Source organism: Coturnix japonica, chromosome 12 (assembly GCF_054131305.1).
Source record: "Coturnix japonica strain WE chromosome 12, WE-NBRP24, whole genome shotgun sequence".
Taxonomy (NCBI): Eukaryota; Metazoa; Chordata; class Aves; order Galliformes; family Phasianidae; genus Coturnix; species Coturnix japonica.
This window is the reverse complement of record NC_140674.1, coordinates 2,914,249-2,929,458: the sequence shown is the minus strand read 5'-3', so window position 1 is coordinate 2,929,458 and position 15,210 is coordinate 2,914,249. Positions and strand designations below refer to the sequence as shown.

The window sequence follows — 15,210 nt, the reverse complement described above, 5'->3', positions numbered from 1 at the left end:
TCGGCCTCGCAGTGTCCTCCTGCCGCCTCTGCCTTCCTCCAGGATGCAGTCTGAGGCAGTACATAATGCAGGACAGCCTTACCACACACAGACAGACAAAGATTAATTACACCAGAGCCCGTCTGGCAGCCACTGAGACCAACTGCTGTGTGCTGTGAGAGCCTGAGCCTCTCTTCTGTCAGAGGAGCCCTTTCTGCCCACTCCAGACAGGACCAGTATGGCCCAGTGGTGACACTGGAGCTCAGACAGCTGGAAGGCTGGCCCAGCCCTGGCTCTAGCACTGCTATGGGGCCCCCAGAGCTCCTCTTCTGGGACCACCAGCTGCAAGTGTTATCCACACTTGGATTTCAGCACTGAACTGGTGAAACTAAACCCAGACTTCCCTCCTAAGTGACTGCGAATCCCACGACAGGTTCATTTAGTTCTGCGGCTTTGAGCCAAATCAGCCGATTCCACGTTTCTCAGGGTTAGCCATGTGCGTGCATTAGCAGTTCCCACTGGCAAAGAGCAATGCTGGAACCAAAAGAAACATAGAAGGAACTTGAGGCAGAGGTGCTCATTGACCTCCCCCAGGATCCAGACAGCTCGCTGCACTAACATAGCTCCACTCCACCCCAACACTGCGAGCTGGCACTTCAGTCTTTATTAAAACTTCCTCAGAGCTTTCAGTTGCTCAGCAATATTGCCATTAAGAGGAAAGGAAAAATAATACCGTCCAAAGCTACGGAAGCAACTCAAGGTGTGATTACATACAAAAGCCCCATTTCAAATCCTGGGTTTCTCCTGCTCCCGCTCTGCGTGTCATTGAGGCAGTACCTGTACAGTAAGCTGACATTAGATGTCTTTGGGTACTTCGAGTTTGGGTACTCCTCATATTACCACGTTGGAGTGAGATGGAGAACAGAAGCCAGGATTGCAGTTTCAACACTGCTCCAACAGACGTGGCATACTCAGTACCTGCATCCCATTCTGCTACCACTGCTTTATTTACAGAGGAGCACTCTGGCATGACAGGAAAGGCTCTGTAATCAAATCAGAAGGGAGCTCTACAATACCATCAACAACTCAGCCATTCACATAGCTCAGTTCATCTAATTCAATCTTAGGTGCTCAACTAAGACTGCAAAAAAAAGAGGGGTCTATTTAGTGCCATACTGAGAGCTGCATCTGTAGGAGGACATCTGTCACCTAAGAACCACACTGAAACTACCAAACAGATGGATCCGAGCTTTTAGCACTTTAAGCATGTCCTGCATTGATCTGGTGACATGGGGGCAAGAAGATCCCATATCTCCTTACGTGTCCTCAAAGCACTGGTCACATCTCTAACCAAGTGCAGCACTTACAAATCCCATCCCATTCCTCTTCCCTTTCCTGCAATACCATCAGCTGAAGAGAACAAATGGATTTCTCAAAACGTGCCTGCAGTTTTCCCATACAAGCTCAGAGGTGTGATTTAAAAGCGTGGCTTGGAAGCCTGTATGCTTTTATAGAGTTTAAAGGGAGCTTAAACAACAAGGCCTTTGTTTCAACTTGCATCATCCACCAGGGTGGAAAAAAAAAAGCTTATGTGACAGGTAGTGAAGTTCTTGCTTTAGCCATTAGTCACATTTAAATGGGTTATAAATAGGAAGGGGGAAGAAAGGCCAATAACCAGAATGAATTGGTGTAACAAGCTCCTTCTCTGAGCTCCTTCACCACTATAAACACTTGTTTAATTGTCTTCTGGAGCACGAAGCCTGTATTCTTAATTGCAAAAATCCACCAAGGTTCAGAGCTGCTACTCACACCCAGTAACTGGATTTGTTTAAAGGGAGGACTGTTTGTCCTTTATCCTGTGGGAAGTTGTTAACGCCCAGTCATTTCCCCCTCGTATTCTCTCCTCACTGACCCCAGAGAGACCACTCCATGTTAAAGAGAGGGTTTTTTTTTCCTCTTGGAGACGGGAGTATTGCAGCAGAGTACACTGCATCATTCAATCATTTAATACACATTCAATCCTAAAACACACTCCATATCCATCACCTTTGGAATTCAATAGCTCTGGGTCTCACCTGTACCAGAATTTCTTGTGCAGATTACTTAATGTTATCTTCAGAATAATCCAAAACAGCAACCTGTTTAGGCTTACTTAACCTATCTACTATAACTCGGTTTCACTTTAGCTTCCATGAACACCCCAACACACACACATTCCCATGAAAAGAAGTAGTAAAGAGGCATTTCAGTTCTGGGGCATGTAAGCCTACAGCCTTCCACAAGAGAAAGCTTCTCTCCAGCCCTTTTTGCACAAGGCAAAGCCTGTAACTCTCTTACCTGCAACACTAGCATTGACAGATACAACTGTTCTTTTGTTCTCATAAGCAGTCACTTCCAGATCTGGGATTGGCCAGGCTTCAACCCAGAAAACAAGAGTTTTCATGACAATCCCCAGTAACTTCACTAGTCAGGAAATACCCCACTTAGGAAAGGGAGGGATTCATCCTGTCTGAAGCATTTGGCAGGCCCAGCACATCCCCCCTTTTCCCAAGTATCCAAGAAATCCATCCTGCAATTCCTGCAGGAATTCTAGTTGCTCTGTGCTGACAGCCAGCGCTTCATCTCACCACCCGCAGCCACCAGAGAAACCACTGATCATCCACCAGGTGTTATGAACTGCAGCTGCACCCTTTCCATCACCATTTATATTGTCACCGTAGTCCGGCTGCACCTCAAGTACCAGTTCCTCCTCCGTCAACACTGAAAAGAACAAGCTCTCTCTCTTTTTCAAGAGAAAGCCTCGGGGGGAGGTTATTTCCAAATAGAAGTAGTCAGGCAGTGGACAATTTGCAGCAAGATTTACTTCTCTGCTTGTTCCAGGATATTTACAAAACCCATTTAGAAGATCCTTACTTGTCTGACCGAGGGACAGGAAGCTTCCCACAGTACCATGTTGCCCAGTACATGCTCACTCGTCAGACATGAGACAGCGAAGATCACCTTGCCCAACCCACCAGTGAGTCCTCAATACACACACCGCACCCCTGGATTTGATGTTACAGCATTAGGGCAAGCTGTTCAACCTTTACCTCTTCCCTGCATTAATAAAAGGACCACATTGTAGCCTGGTTCAGCACAGCAGAGGGATGAGCAGCTGTGCTGCAGAGGCATTAGAAGATACAGATCATCCATGCACATACACTTCCCGTCCCTATGTTCTTCAAGAGCAACAGCCCTTACATACCTTTGCTAGGTAACAGCTTCTTCAGCTGTGGCTTCAAGCCTGTGAAACTAATGGGATACAAGAATTTCTGCACTTTTCCTCAGGCAACTTATTACCAAGGCAATCCATCCACTAGAAAATACAATAAAATTGTACTGCTGTTGAAATCCTTCAGGTCAGTTGGCAAGCAGCCCTCTCACTGAATGCAAAAAGCAGGCCCCCAGATTCTCTGCTGTCCCTTCGCCATGATGGCTGGGCTGCTCACAAACGTGATGCTGACACCCACGGAAGCAAGAAGCTTCCATCTGCATGTGCCAAAGGGATTTGCTGCTGGCGCTGCTTCCTTTGCACACTGCTGCTGCCCGCAAAGGAGAAGCTTAAGGGCTTCCACGATAGGAGCAGGGAGCAGCACATTGCCCCTGGTACCCTGAGTGAGCAGCTCCTGGGTGTGGGGTTCAGCTACTGAGCAGGGGCAAAGCCTGTGCTGTGCAGTTCCTCCTGCTGCACCCATCTATCACCTTACAGCTCACTAACACGAATGCTAGCTGAGCACATTGCGTGCATAACCCAGCCTCAGCACTGTCAAACAAACCTACAAACGTGTCTGAGCAAGTCAGGACAGACAGCATGTTAGAAAGGGTTTCTGCTAGTGCCCTGCAGTACCTGGTAACCGGCAGCAATCCTGTCTGTGTAACACAGCTCACACGCCCCTGGTTGGGCCTTCTGCTGGGATGGAGATGGGAGGGACAGCTTCCTACCAGCTTCCAGTGGGTGAAACCCTACTTGAGTAAACAGCACCGTTTTCACCATCCCATCCCAGAGGGTCAGAAAAAACAAACATGCTTCTCCTGCTGACAGCCACTGTTCTGAGCGCTGAGGAAACACTTCAGGCAGTAGCAGCAGTATTTCTTCCCAAGAACTGCTGCCACGGCAGGTTAGCACCTACATAGGAAGTTATGAGCTTAGACCAGAGAGGACTTCAGTGATGTTCTGAGAAAAGAAAGCAGAAAGCTGACACATACTGTCCCAGTGGCTGTGACAGCCATGCAGAGTCAGCCCCTTCCCGAGCAACCAGGATGCTCCAGGACACATGAAACCAACCCCAGACAGCACAGACATAATTCTTTTTCACTATGCTCCACTATGTCTGACAGCAGCCATATACCCATTTTACTCACTGACCACCTCACTAGCTTACCATGGAGGAACCCATTTCTCAGACTGGGAAGACTGAAAGGACCACAGCAGGCTTCTGTGCCATGGCCACTGCAAGCCGATCCCTTTGTCAGTGGTGTTCCTGATTTCTGCAGCTCCCCTGAGCTTCAGTTAGTCTGCAGAGGGAGGACAATTCTTCTTCCTTCAGTGCACCGCTGCATCACAGAAGCTGCTCTCAGCAGCACATCATGGCACGCAAAGCTTGCAGACCACCTGTAGGCAAACCCAGGGCTTTTTCACTGCTTGGAGCCTGACTGCCTTCTGAACATCCCATGTTGGAAGCTGGTAACTGGCTGACACACAGCGGCTGCTGAAAACGGCTATTTGCTGATTCTGAGTATCTGCAACACATGCATTTGCTGGATATGAGCGGCTCCAAAAACAGGTGTCAGCTTCATCCAATTTGGTAAAAGTCATGAAAACAACCCTTTCTGAGTACTGCTAAGAGGCTCATCCTAAGATGGTTAATACCTCACTCAAAAGATTTGAGTGTATTGACCGCATTAAATTTGACTGTTGAGATTAACAGTTATTTCTGATTTTGGCAGAGTTGTGTTTTGCAAGCCTTAAAAAGGAGGTTTTTGAGAAGAAGAACAAGAGAAAATATGAAGTCTTAAGATAAGAGAAGCATTTGGAAATACATGCATAGATTCTCAGTGCTGGAGTATGACCGCTCTCTCCATCACAAGCAGGGTGTGAATTAAATACACAAACACTTACGTGCATCTGAATGGAAAACATGAACTACATTCACATCACAGCTAATGAGAGGGGGAGGAAGGTGCTCACAGAGTCCGAATTTATGTGATATGGAGACTGGGCATATCAGAAGGTGGGACTGAATTGTACATTAGAGATGTGATGGAAGCAGGCTGCTGGCTGACACAGAGTTCAAGCCTCACCTCTAATAACTTATGAGTGAGAAGTGTTAGACAGCAAGAGATCTCTAAAGTGAGTTCAAACCCGCTAGTGGCAATGGTAGGAGTCCTGATACCATGTTTTTAACAGGGCCTCATCACAATGACGGTGAAAGTAAAGCTGAAATCTTTGGCTAGAAGGTCTTAGGCTCTATAGGAGACAGGCTATGTACATATTAGGAAGATGATTCTTATTTTTAAATCTTTATGGAGATTGGTGAAAAAAGAAAACATCCAGGCAAAGGCTTGAGATTATTTACCTTGCATGCATTGCTAATCATCATCCACCACAGCAGTACAATCAGAAAACAGGAACCCCACTCAGACACTTAGAACTGAAATTAGGGCCAAGTTCCAGTTTTGCTCCTCTAGGAAAAAATGCCAAGGCATTCCCTGATTTGCACAGGTCTTCTAAGCTTCCTTGTACAGTATTCAGTGGATGAGTTATCTCTCTTAATGTGGACTTTCACCAAGCACATAGTTCATCAGCCAGGAAAAGACTGTCCAGCCTCCGCAGAGCTACACACGTCACAACTGCCTCTGCTCTTCCCAAAGACCTAAAAAGAGGTACAGGCAAAAGAGAAGAAGGAGAAAATAGCAGAAGGTAATCTTGTCTTGATTGATTTAAGGCATGTTAACAGAAGGGATGGTTGACTGATTATGATTACACTCTGCAATTCCTGTGCTCCTCGTTCTTTCCCCATCTCCAATTGGAAAGCAAAAGCTGCCAGGAAGCTGATGAGTCAGCACGCTGCTGCTGTTTGTCCTAGCTATGAGGCATTGATTTTTTTCCCCAGCGCTTTGATATAGGGTCACAGGTAACCTAAGTAAAATCTTTACCGAGAGCAAGCGGGTCAGGCAGTAAGCACTGTTAGTTTAAACAAAAAAAGGCAGTTCTATTTTTACAGCACTTGTTTGGACATTTGGTTTTTCTAAGAGACCTTTTTTTTCCCCTCTCAGATGTTTAAGATAAAAGCAAGAAAGGACCACGCGTGTTCCTCACAAAATCCTCTTTCCGAACTCGGAGTGATCCCTGTGATCAGGTATCTCATGCACGTGTATGTCTAATTAACACAAGAACTAAGGCTGAGATCTGGAATACTTCCAATACATGGAAGGAGTTTTTACTTCTTCAGAAACCAGGATCTGTTCAACAGGCCCAACATGGGACAATGAAAAGCCGTTTGGAAGCTTTAAGCAAGGCTGATTGGCTCCAAGCCCTGACATCCCTTAGTACTTTGAGGCCAACATTAACCAAAGAGGTAAATTTAAAGAACAAAAACACAAAGGCAGATCAGGAAGCTCAGAGAGCTTCCCCCATGGCGCGTCTTCCATGCTCTGAAAGAGGAGAGACACCACTTCCATCTGCAGCGTGGTGTAGCAGCAAATACCACGTCACACTATAAAAAGTTAATTGCAAATCAGTTTTCTTGTTTAAAGTGGCAGCAGGTTGTGAAATGTTTCCTCTATAAAAACACAGGTGAGCTGCTATGTAGAACTGACCCATTAACAGAGGGGAAAGGAGGGAAGCAGAGAGCGAGGTAGCTGTAGTGTGTTGAGAAACCAGCTGGCTCTGAAAGTCATTGGGCATGGAAGGTCCATACATACTGAGACTGGGCAAAGTCAGCTTTAAGGCAGCCCATTTAAGAGCAGTTTTAGGCTGTAAATGAACATAGCAGCAGGTGCTATTTACTACACAGCTTACAGCAGTGCAGTAGCTGTACACAGAGGTATATTGGTGAAAGCACTAAACAATTAGCACTACTAAGAAATTCAGGACAACATGCACTGCTGAGAGGCTCCTCATTGGGCAGCAGCACACCAGGCTCACTGAAGTATCCTCTTCAGGTCTGAAACCTGACATGCAACACTACAAGTATTAAAGGCTCTTGGTGTCCTTATGGTAACCCTCTCCAAAGGACTATGCTATTTCAGAAACAGGACAAGCTGTACCGGGCTCCTTCAGCCCCACACTCTTCCTGTGCCCCATGCATGCTATCCCTGCCTTGCTTTAGGAAGACATTAACTTCTGATAGTAAAGTATCACTTCCTTCCACCACACCAAGCAAGACTGTACCAGTAGCTATCACAGTCATGATTATGAGGAATTAAAGACCATGCTGTATCTTTGCTTGGTAAATACGACTTCAGTTGGTAACAGAAAATTTCTCTGTTCTAATACTTCCTGGAAATACAAGCACAACCAAAGATAAGCTGTGCTGCTTTGCTTTCTCTAACACAAGCAGAACCCCGAGTGTTCACTGACAAAACATTATTCCAAGCATCCCTACTATGAATTTGTAGAGTCCAGGTGAACCCTCTGCTGGCTCTGCCCGTCACTGCGGGCATAGACCCCTACGTGAAGGCCATGCTGACATGGAGTCCCCCAGAGCGCTGGCAGGAGCAGGAAGCACGGGCACTGCTTACAGATAAGGATGAGGGCACAGCACCAATTCACCTCTGAAACAAACACACCAAAAAGTCAACCCTGGGCCTTCAAATCCTATGTTTCTACCTGGAGAACAGCTGCCTGGTTGCTCCTCCAGCTCCCACAGCAGGCAGACAGAAGGTTCTGCTGGGTGCTGACCATGGGGAGCCTGGCCCTGCTGTGGGGTAAGGAGGGTGCCCGAGGGAAGGCTGGTCTCCCCTCCCTCCTGGGAGGAACAGATGGCCGGAGGAAGACAGCACAGTGGTAATCTCCGAGCTAAAATGTAATCTCTTTGAGCGGTGTTTTCTTAAGAGGCAAGATGACCTCCACCAGTTCACATCCTAATATCCAACTGAAGGCCTTTGCCAGCATCCTGCATACCTAGACGTGCCCTACCCAGTCACACCAGTAAGCCTGCGGCTGTTCTATCAGTGCCATCACCTGGGGAGCGCATTATTTTCTACTTAAACGCCCCTACAGTTTTAATTAACTCCAATTTTCTTGAAGCACAGGTATTTGCTTCCAAATGCAGAGATCCCAAGGCAGGATGCTCAAGGTCACAGCAGTTTGGAAGAGAAACACAAGAAGCAGAAGTGCTCAAGGAGTGGCAAAGAGTGGGACGGACATCTTCTTGGCACCAGGGCCATCAGCACAGCCTTGAAGCCAGCCCCACTCCCACCACCATCCTTCACAGTCTTGTAAACTGTAATCTTTAATCAACTGAACTGCAAAAAGCTTATGTGAAGGAATGTGGTGGAGTGTATCAGCTGTGTGCTGGCAGTTTGTCTGAGGCAGTGGGGGTACATAAAGCAGCAGTGCACACAGCATCCAGTTGGAGGATGTTTAAGGCAGCTGCTCACAGAGCTCTGAAGTTTAGTCCCTTTTAGTTACAACGTCAGCGTAAAGATCTTCTGTGTGGAACTGATGGGCTGTTTTCTGGGCAGCACAACTGGATGCAAGAGACAGGGGGCTGTGTGTCAGACCTGGGGCTGCACAGCACCGCACGTGTTGGGGACATACGGGAAGAACCAGACCACAAAACAGGCTTATATTAATGCTTTCAACCAATCTGTAAAAGAAAATAGATGGGCCAAACCAGTGCATAAAGACATCCCTTGCTCTCTGCAGGTGGGTGTCCACCAGCCCGGCACAGAAAAAGCCAACATTATAGAAGCAATTTGGTAGTGCCCTCCATTCACAAACAGTTGGTATCCTGACAATGTGTCTCTGCAGCTCCTAAACACACATATAATATAAACCTCATCAAGCACAGATCCCAGCAAGGGGACAGTCTGTGGTGGGAAGCTGTGAAAGTTGGCACTTTGGGGAAACCATGCCAACAAACCACTGAGCCCTATTAAATCATTTATCATAACAAAAAATAAACCCAACCAAAAACCAACACACAAAGCGACAAGCAAAACATAAGCTGTAAACAGCTCGATCTGAGAGTGATGCCAAAACTTGGGCCGATCAGCTTTGATAACCTGAAAGGATAACAGGCGAGCAGCCAGCTTTGAGGGCAACAGGCAGGAGGGCACCAACCAAACAGTGCTGAGCCTGGCTTTGTGTTGGAGTCAGTGGAGGAGATGGGATCTCTCACAGCCACGACAGGGTGCCTGCACTGAGGCAAATTCAAGGGAGCAGCTCATAGAAAGTGCTTAGCCACTGCTTTCTTCCAAATATCATCCCGATGACTCAAAGCACGCGTCCCTGTGTTATCTGCTTTTATAACAAGTCTTTCCCAGCAGTTATTGAGGCCCGGCAGCACAAGGAATGAACAAACCTCCATTCCCAAAGCCTGGAATTTGCCCTTTACTAACACTGTGGCCAGTGGAACTGATGGACACAACCAGCCCCGAGCTCTGAGCCCCAAACAGACACACAGGACAGAGCAACACATTTGCTTCAAGAAGTGCCTGTCTAGGAGCCATCTGAATTCAAAGCAGGAAAAGACACAGAGGGTGGGAGAGAAAACAGCACAATATATATATTTTTAAGGAGTGTGCTGGCCCATAAGAGCTCAAACACCCATCTTTGGCTGTCTAGCAACACAAAAGAAAGAAAAAGGGGGAAAAAAACAAATGCCCCCTTTGGAAATCCAAGGCTCCCAGTCATTAAGTCTAACACAGAGCAGCAGAACAATAAAAAGAGCAATTGCATTGTAAATTTATGTACCGTGCACAGGTTATGGAATGTAGTGCAATAGGGCACTGTGCAGTGATAAAACCGCATTCCTTGCAAAGTTAACAGCTCTAAGCTCATGATTTGTACATGTGGGCAATACCGAATGACCTTCATGCTTTCCAGCGCCCACAGGAAGGGAGATTTATCTGCCAGCACAAGTCAGCGGGTTTGTTGTGTGGGACAAACAGAGGCTTGGAGGAACAAAGCTTTAAACTTAGCAGCCAGGAGCAAAGGCAGAGATTGGTACAGCGGGTTTAAAAGTGAATGTGAAGCCTTCACTCCAGCAAACTGAGTGGCTAATAGCAGCATCTGTGTGCACCCTGCATGAAGGGCTGTTGGCTGGTTTGGGTTTTCTTTTGGAAAGAAGCCCCTGACACTAAATCAGTTCTGATTCCCCATACAAGATACAGTATTCACAATGAAGAAACAGTCACATTGCTCTTAGACACAATGCCAGACCAAGTGTTTTCTTAGCAAGAAAACCCAGCAGCTACATTACATGAACAAGCACGGTGTGCCGTGACCCCAGCTCTGGAGATGGAACAGCTTTGTGCACAGGGTGGCCGCTCGGCCGGGTGCAGCGCTGTCCTGGAGCGCTGCAATGGAAGCACCAACAGCGCGGGGCACCGCCGAGCTGCTTTAACCCACCACGCTGAGCAGAGCTCCACAGCGGAGCGATCACACTGCTGGGCACGGAGCTCCGGTTTAGCTTAAAGGGAAGCGGGGAGACCGCATTCAGCAGAGCTGTTTGTGGGCACGCAGGGGCCGAAGGGAACAAGGTAGGAACGGTCACAGAACGAAGCATGAAGCCAGCAGCCCCCGATGCTCCAAAGCCAAGCAGCACAGAGCACCTCATTGACAGGCACCGCGATGAGGCGCGATGCTGGCGGGGCTCCGCACGCCGCCTGCTGCACCGAGGGGCTGCCGGCCGCTTCCCAGCCTACAGGCGGCGGGGACCCACAGCCGCAGCACCCGGCACACGGCAGCTAAGGATGCACGAGGACTATGAGGGGATGTGCCGACCCGCACGGCTCTTTCCGTACGGCAAACGGATCGCTACCCGAGTGCCAATGCTCAGCAGACGGCACTTTCTCGCTTCTTTTTCTGAAGTGAGATTTGAACGCCGCACGTTTTTGCCCGGAGCTCGGCGGAGCACAGCCCGCTGGGTCGGGCCGCTTTGCCCCGGGCTGTGGCGTCACACGGGAGCGGCTCAAGCGGCTCCGTCCCAACCGGCTGCACCGGAGCGATGTGCGGGGCGAGGGAAACGCTGCAAGCGGCTTTAGGGAACGCGGGGAGAAAGCGGCAGCGATGCTACGGCACGTTCTTAAAGGTCACTTTTCAGTAATGGGATTACGGATGGCATTAACAATGCACGGAGCACATGGCTCGGGAAAAGGTTAGTAGGAAACTTCAAGGCAAAGAGGAGACGGAGCCGCGATCAAAGCATCCGCATGTTGCGAAGGAACAGAGCTCGGGTAAAAAACGAGCCCAAAACTCGCGCCACGAGCGGCACGGAGCTGTGTGCGGTGTGCGGAGTTGGGCGAACACACCGCTGTGGTTCTCATGGGAAGCGCCGCGTTTAGGAGCGCTCCCAGCACAGCCCCCACGCTCGGGAGCCCGGGATCGCGGAGCCGCCCGGTGCCGCAGCGCAGCGCCGTACCTGGCCGTCCGGTTGGGCGCGCTCTCGCGGCGGCCCAGCACGCCGGGCACGCAGTTGGTGAGCTCGGTCCAGTCGGCGTGCAGCCCGCAGCTCCAGCCGGTGGAGAAGCGGGAGAAGAGCCACGTCTCGCGGCGGTTGGGCCGGTAGCAGGTGCACTTCTTCTGGCCGGGCCGGCAGTCGCAGGGCACCTCCAGGCGCACGTTCTGCACCAGGTGGCGGCCGAAGGTGGTGCCGCCCGTCTTCTGGATGTGCAGGAACACGATCACGTCCTCGCCCTTCATGTCGAAGGCGAGCTCCCGCTCCAGCTCTCGCACCGGGAAGTAGTACTTCTTCACGTAGTGCGGGTCCGGCGTGGGGAACAGGTCGGGCTCCTCGGCGTAGGGGCGGCCGCTGGGCGCGCCCAGGCTGAGCCCCGGCCCCACGTACTGGTACAGGATGAGCATGAAGCACACGGACGCGGCCACGATCAGCAGGAACTTGCTGGTCCTCTCAACCATGGTCCTCCCCGCGCGCTTCATGTGTCACCATCTCCCGGGGCCGCCGGCGCTGGGCGGGCGGCGGGGCCGGGGGCGGGCGGCGGAGCCGGGCAACGCTGCCTTGTCTTGCCGTGCCGTGCCGTGCCGTGCCGTGCCGTGCCGTGCCGTGCCTTGCTTTGCCTGCCCGACCGCCGCTGCGAGGCCGCCGCTCCCCGCCTCGCTCCGCAGCACCGGGCCGGGCAGGACGGCAGGACAGCGGGCAGCAGCAGCAGCAGCCGCTGCACAGGGCCGCGCCGCGCGCCCAACTTGGGCGAGGGGGCGGGACGGGGCGGAGAGCGGCCGCGGCGCCGGCTCCTCCCGCCCGCCCCCCGCCTCAGGAAGCCGCCCCCGTCCCGCCGCCGCCTCCGCCGCGCCCCGGCACAGCGGCACAGCGGCACAGCGGCACGGCGGCACGGCGGCACGGCGACACGGCGGCAGGGCGACACCCGCCCCCATCGCCCGCTGCGTGCGGCCCGGCCCGGCCGGCGCTGGGCGCTTCCTGCCCGGCATGCACAGCGCCGCAGCCCGCCCGGCACCGGGAGCGGAGCGCAGCGGGGCCGAGGGTCTGAGAGCGGCGCGGCGCTGTGCCCGCCGCCACCCACACACACAGGGCAGCCAGGCCTCGCAGAAGTCACCGCGATGCCCAGCACCAGCTGAGTGCACCTGGGTGATGAGCAGCCCTCAGAAGGTCCCACCCAAGGCCGAGTTTTGTGCAGTGTGTGCACATGGTGCTTCAGCGTTAGGGCAGAGGAGGAAACGGGGTGGCGTTATTTTTCCTCTTAAAAGTCTGCTTCTGATTTTCCTCTTTTCATGTTGGCTCCTAACTCCAGGAACAATGATGTCATTCTTGCACGGCAGCATCCAGAAGCACGGCATAAACTTAATTGAAAGGCCTGAGATTTATGTTATGATTTCAGAGATGCAGGCGCACAAGTGAGGTTTATATACATTATACACATACAATGTGTTTGCATGTGGCTGTAACATACACACCTAGAAATGATAGAACTCGGGCAAAATCGCCTTCTGATTCCAGTTAAATGAGTTACTTATTGTTAATGAATTGTTTTAACTCTAAGCTATGAACTATTCAAGGTTTTTTCTTTAGTTGCATGGAGATATGGTTTGGTTACTGGTTGGTATTGGTGGCTCATTCCATGTACTGCTCTGCAATGCCTTATCCCCAAGCTGCTTACAGGTATGACTCACCTAAGATGATCACTGAAGCAAGTACTTAATTCAATCCCTGTTTGTTCTCAGGCAAAGTCCCACTGAAGGCAATGACAGTAGTTCTGTGCTGCACAGGGAGTTAAACACCGAGCACTGCAGCAGTGTTCCTTTAGAGCAGTGTGTTTTTTAGAGCCGGGAAGGTCTGAGTGGAGGTAAAAGAATGAGATCTGCTCTTTCCTTGGATCTTCTGCAAACCACTGTGCAAAAAGGTGAGGACTCCAAGTTGTGACTGTCCCCTCTGCTGCTTTCACCCAGCCATCACCCCTCTCCATGCACTGCATCTTCCTCCTGCAGGCCAGACCCCAGCAGGCATCCCCAGGTCTCCCCTGGGGTTCATCACGGTGTGTCAGGGCAGCCCCAGGAGCAGAGCTCTGCTTCCCATGGGGCCAGCAGTGATGATCAGCAGTCACTGAGACACACCAAACCTCACTCAGTGTTTATGGAGAACGAAAGCATTTTACAGTCTGTATTTTCATCTCTAGCCAGTGAACCGGAGAGACACATTTCATGTTTCCTCTCTCTGCATTCTTGTAGGCAGATGCAAATAGGAGCCTGCCCTTCGCTCACTGGAGGAGTTCTCTGACCTCTTGTTCGCTGTACTGAAGCCTGCAGTAACCCTGGCATGACTGACTGAAGGTCACTGTCCATTCCTGTCTGCATCGATGAATACCAGGGCTTTGGAGTGGTTGGAAAAGTAAACCATATCTTAGATGCTAGAGGAGATCAAACCTCTGCATGGACTCCTGATGTTTTATTTTGATTTTCAATACGCTTTCCTTTATTCTGTGCTTGATACCAGACTGAAGACTGATTTTAGCCATGTTTCCAATTGCTTGTTTATACTGATGTCATACTGAGATAGCTGGTGACTAACTGCTGTGAACCTTTGTCAGCAGGAGCTCTTCTAATGGAAGCAGGAACGTTATTCTGGGAGCAGTCTAGGGGTGCTGCTGGGCTGTGTAGGGATGGGACCAGAAAGGCCAAGGCCCAGCTGGAACTGGACTTGTCTACTTGTGCATTACTTGCTATACACGTTTATACGTATCTATATATTTGTCATTATCTTTTTCATTATCTCAGTAAATAGTTTTATCTCAATCCACGAGTTGTACTTTGTTTTTTCCCCCCCCTGATTCTCTCCCTCATCCCACTGGAGAGATGGGGACTGAGTGACTGGCTGTGCAGTGCTCAGCCACCTGCCAGGTTAAAGCACAAGAGGGAGGTGATGTGGGATAACCAGCAGGGCTTCTCCAAGGGCAGGTTCTGCCTGACAGGAGGAGTCAGGGAGGTGATCCTGCCCCTTCACTCTGCACTGTGAGGCCTTACCTGGAGCACTGTGTCCAGATGGGGAGTCCTCAGTACAGGAGAGACATGGAACTGTTGGAGCACATCCAGAGGAGGGCCACAAAAACAATCCCAGGGATGGAACAGCTCTCCTACAGGACAGGCTGAGAGCTGGGGCTGTGCAGCATGGAGAAGGGAAGGATGTGGGGGGACCTGAGAGTGGCTTGTCAGTATCTAAAGGGGGGCTGTAAGGAGAGAACAGTCTTTTTAGCAGGGTCTGTTGGGGTAGGACAAGGGGAAATCATTTCATAAAAGAGGGGAGATTTAGATTGGATATAAGGAAGAAATTCTTTATGGTGAGAGTGGCAAGGCACTGGCACAGGTTGCTCAGAGATGATGGGACAGAGATGTTCAGGCTGTGTTTAAGGCACTGAGCATCTCTGTCCTTGGAGATGTTCAAGGTCAGGCTGGATGAGGCTCTGAGCCCCTGATGGAGCTGTAGGTGATGCTGTTCATTGCATGGAAGCTGAACTAGATGGCCCTTTAAGGTCCCTTCCAACTCAAAAGAATCT

At 50.5% G+C, this 15,210-nt stretch overlaps 2 protein-coding genes across 6 annotated transcripts in view; one reads left to right on the top strand and one right to left on the bottom strand.

Annotated features, from left to right (window-relative positions):
* Positions 1–12,538, bottom strand: part of HS6ST1 (heparan sulfate 6-O-sulfotransferase 1) — a 142,349-nt gene extending 129,811 nt beyond the window's left edge. For 2 of the 3 annotated variants that reach the window (XM_085512563.1, XM_085512562.1), the window contains exon 1: positions 11,610–12,369. In XM_085512563.1, the coding sequence (XP_085368689.1) occupies positions 11,610–12,127 (518 nt within the window). In that variant the 5' untranslated portion in view covers positions 12,128–12,369. Of the gene's footprint in view, positions 1–11,609 lie in introns of all 3 variants that reach the window. The other variant, XM_015871133.3, reaches the window with a different exon arrangement.
* LOC107317925 (uncharacterized) lies at positions 7,937–14,452 on the top strand. 3 transcript variants are annotated; one of them, XM_085512572.1, is made up of 2 exons: positions 7,937–11,345; positions 13,889–14,027. In XM_085512572.1, the coding sequence occupies exon 1, from the start codon at positions 10,753–10,755 to the stop codon at positions 11,230–11,232; it is 480 nt and encodes a 159-aa protein (XP_085368698.1). In that variant the 5' UTR covers positions 7,937–10,752; the 3' UTR covers positions 11,233–11,345; positions 13,889–14,027. The 3 variants fall into 3 exon arrangements, 2 of the variants coding, with proteins under 2 accessions (XP_085368698.1, XP_085368699.1); XM_085512573.1 differs by lacking the exon at positions 13,889–14,027 and adding an exon at positions 13,385–13,506; XR_001557084.3 differs by lacking the exon at positions 7,937–11,345 and adding an exon at positions 13,288–13,563 and having other exon boundaries at positions 13,889–14,452.
* Positions 14,453–15,210: the final 758 nt, after the last annotated feature.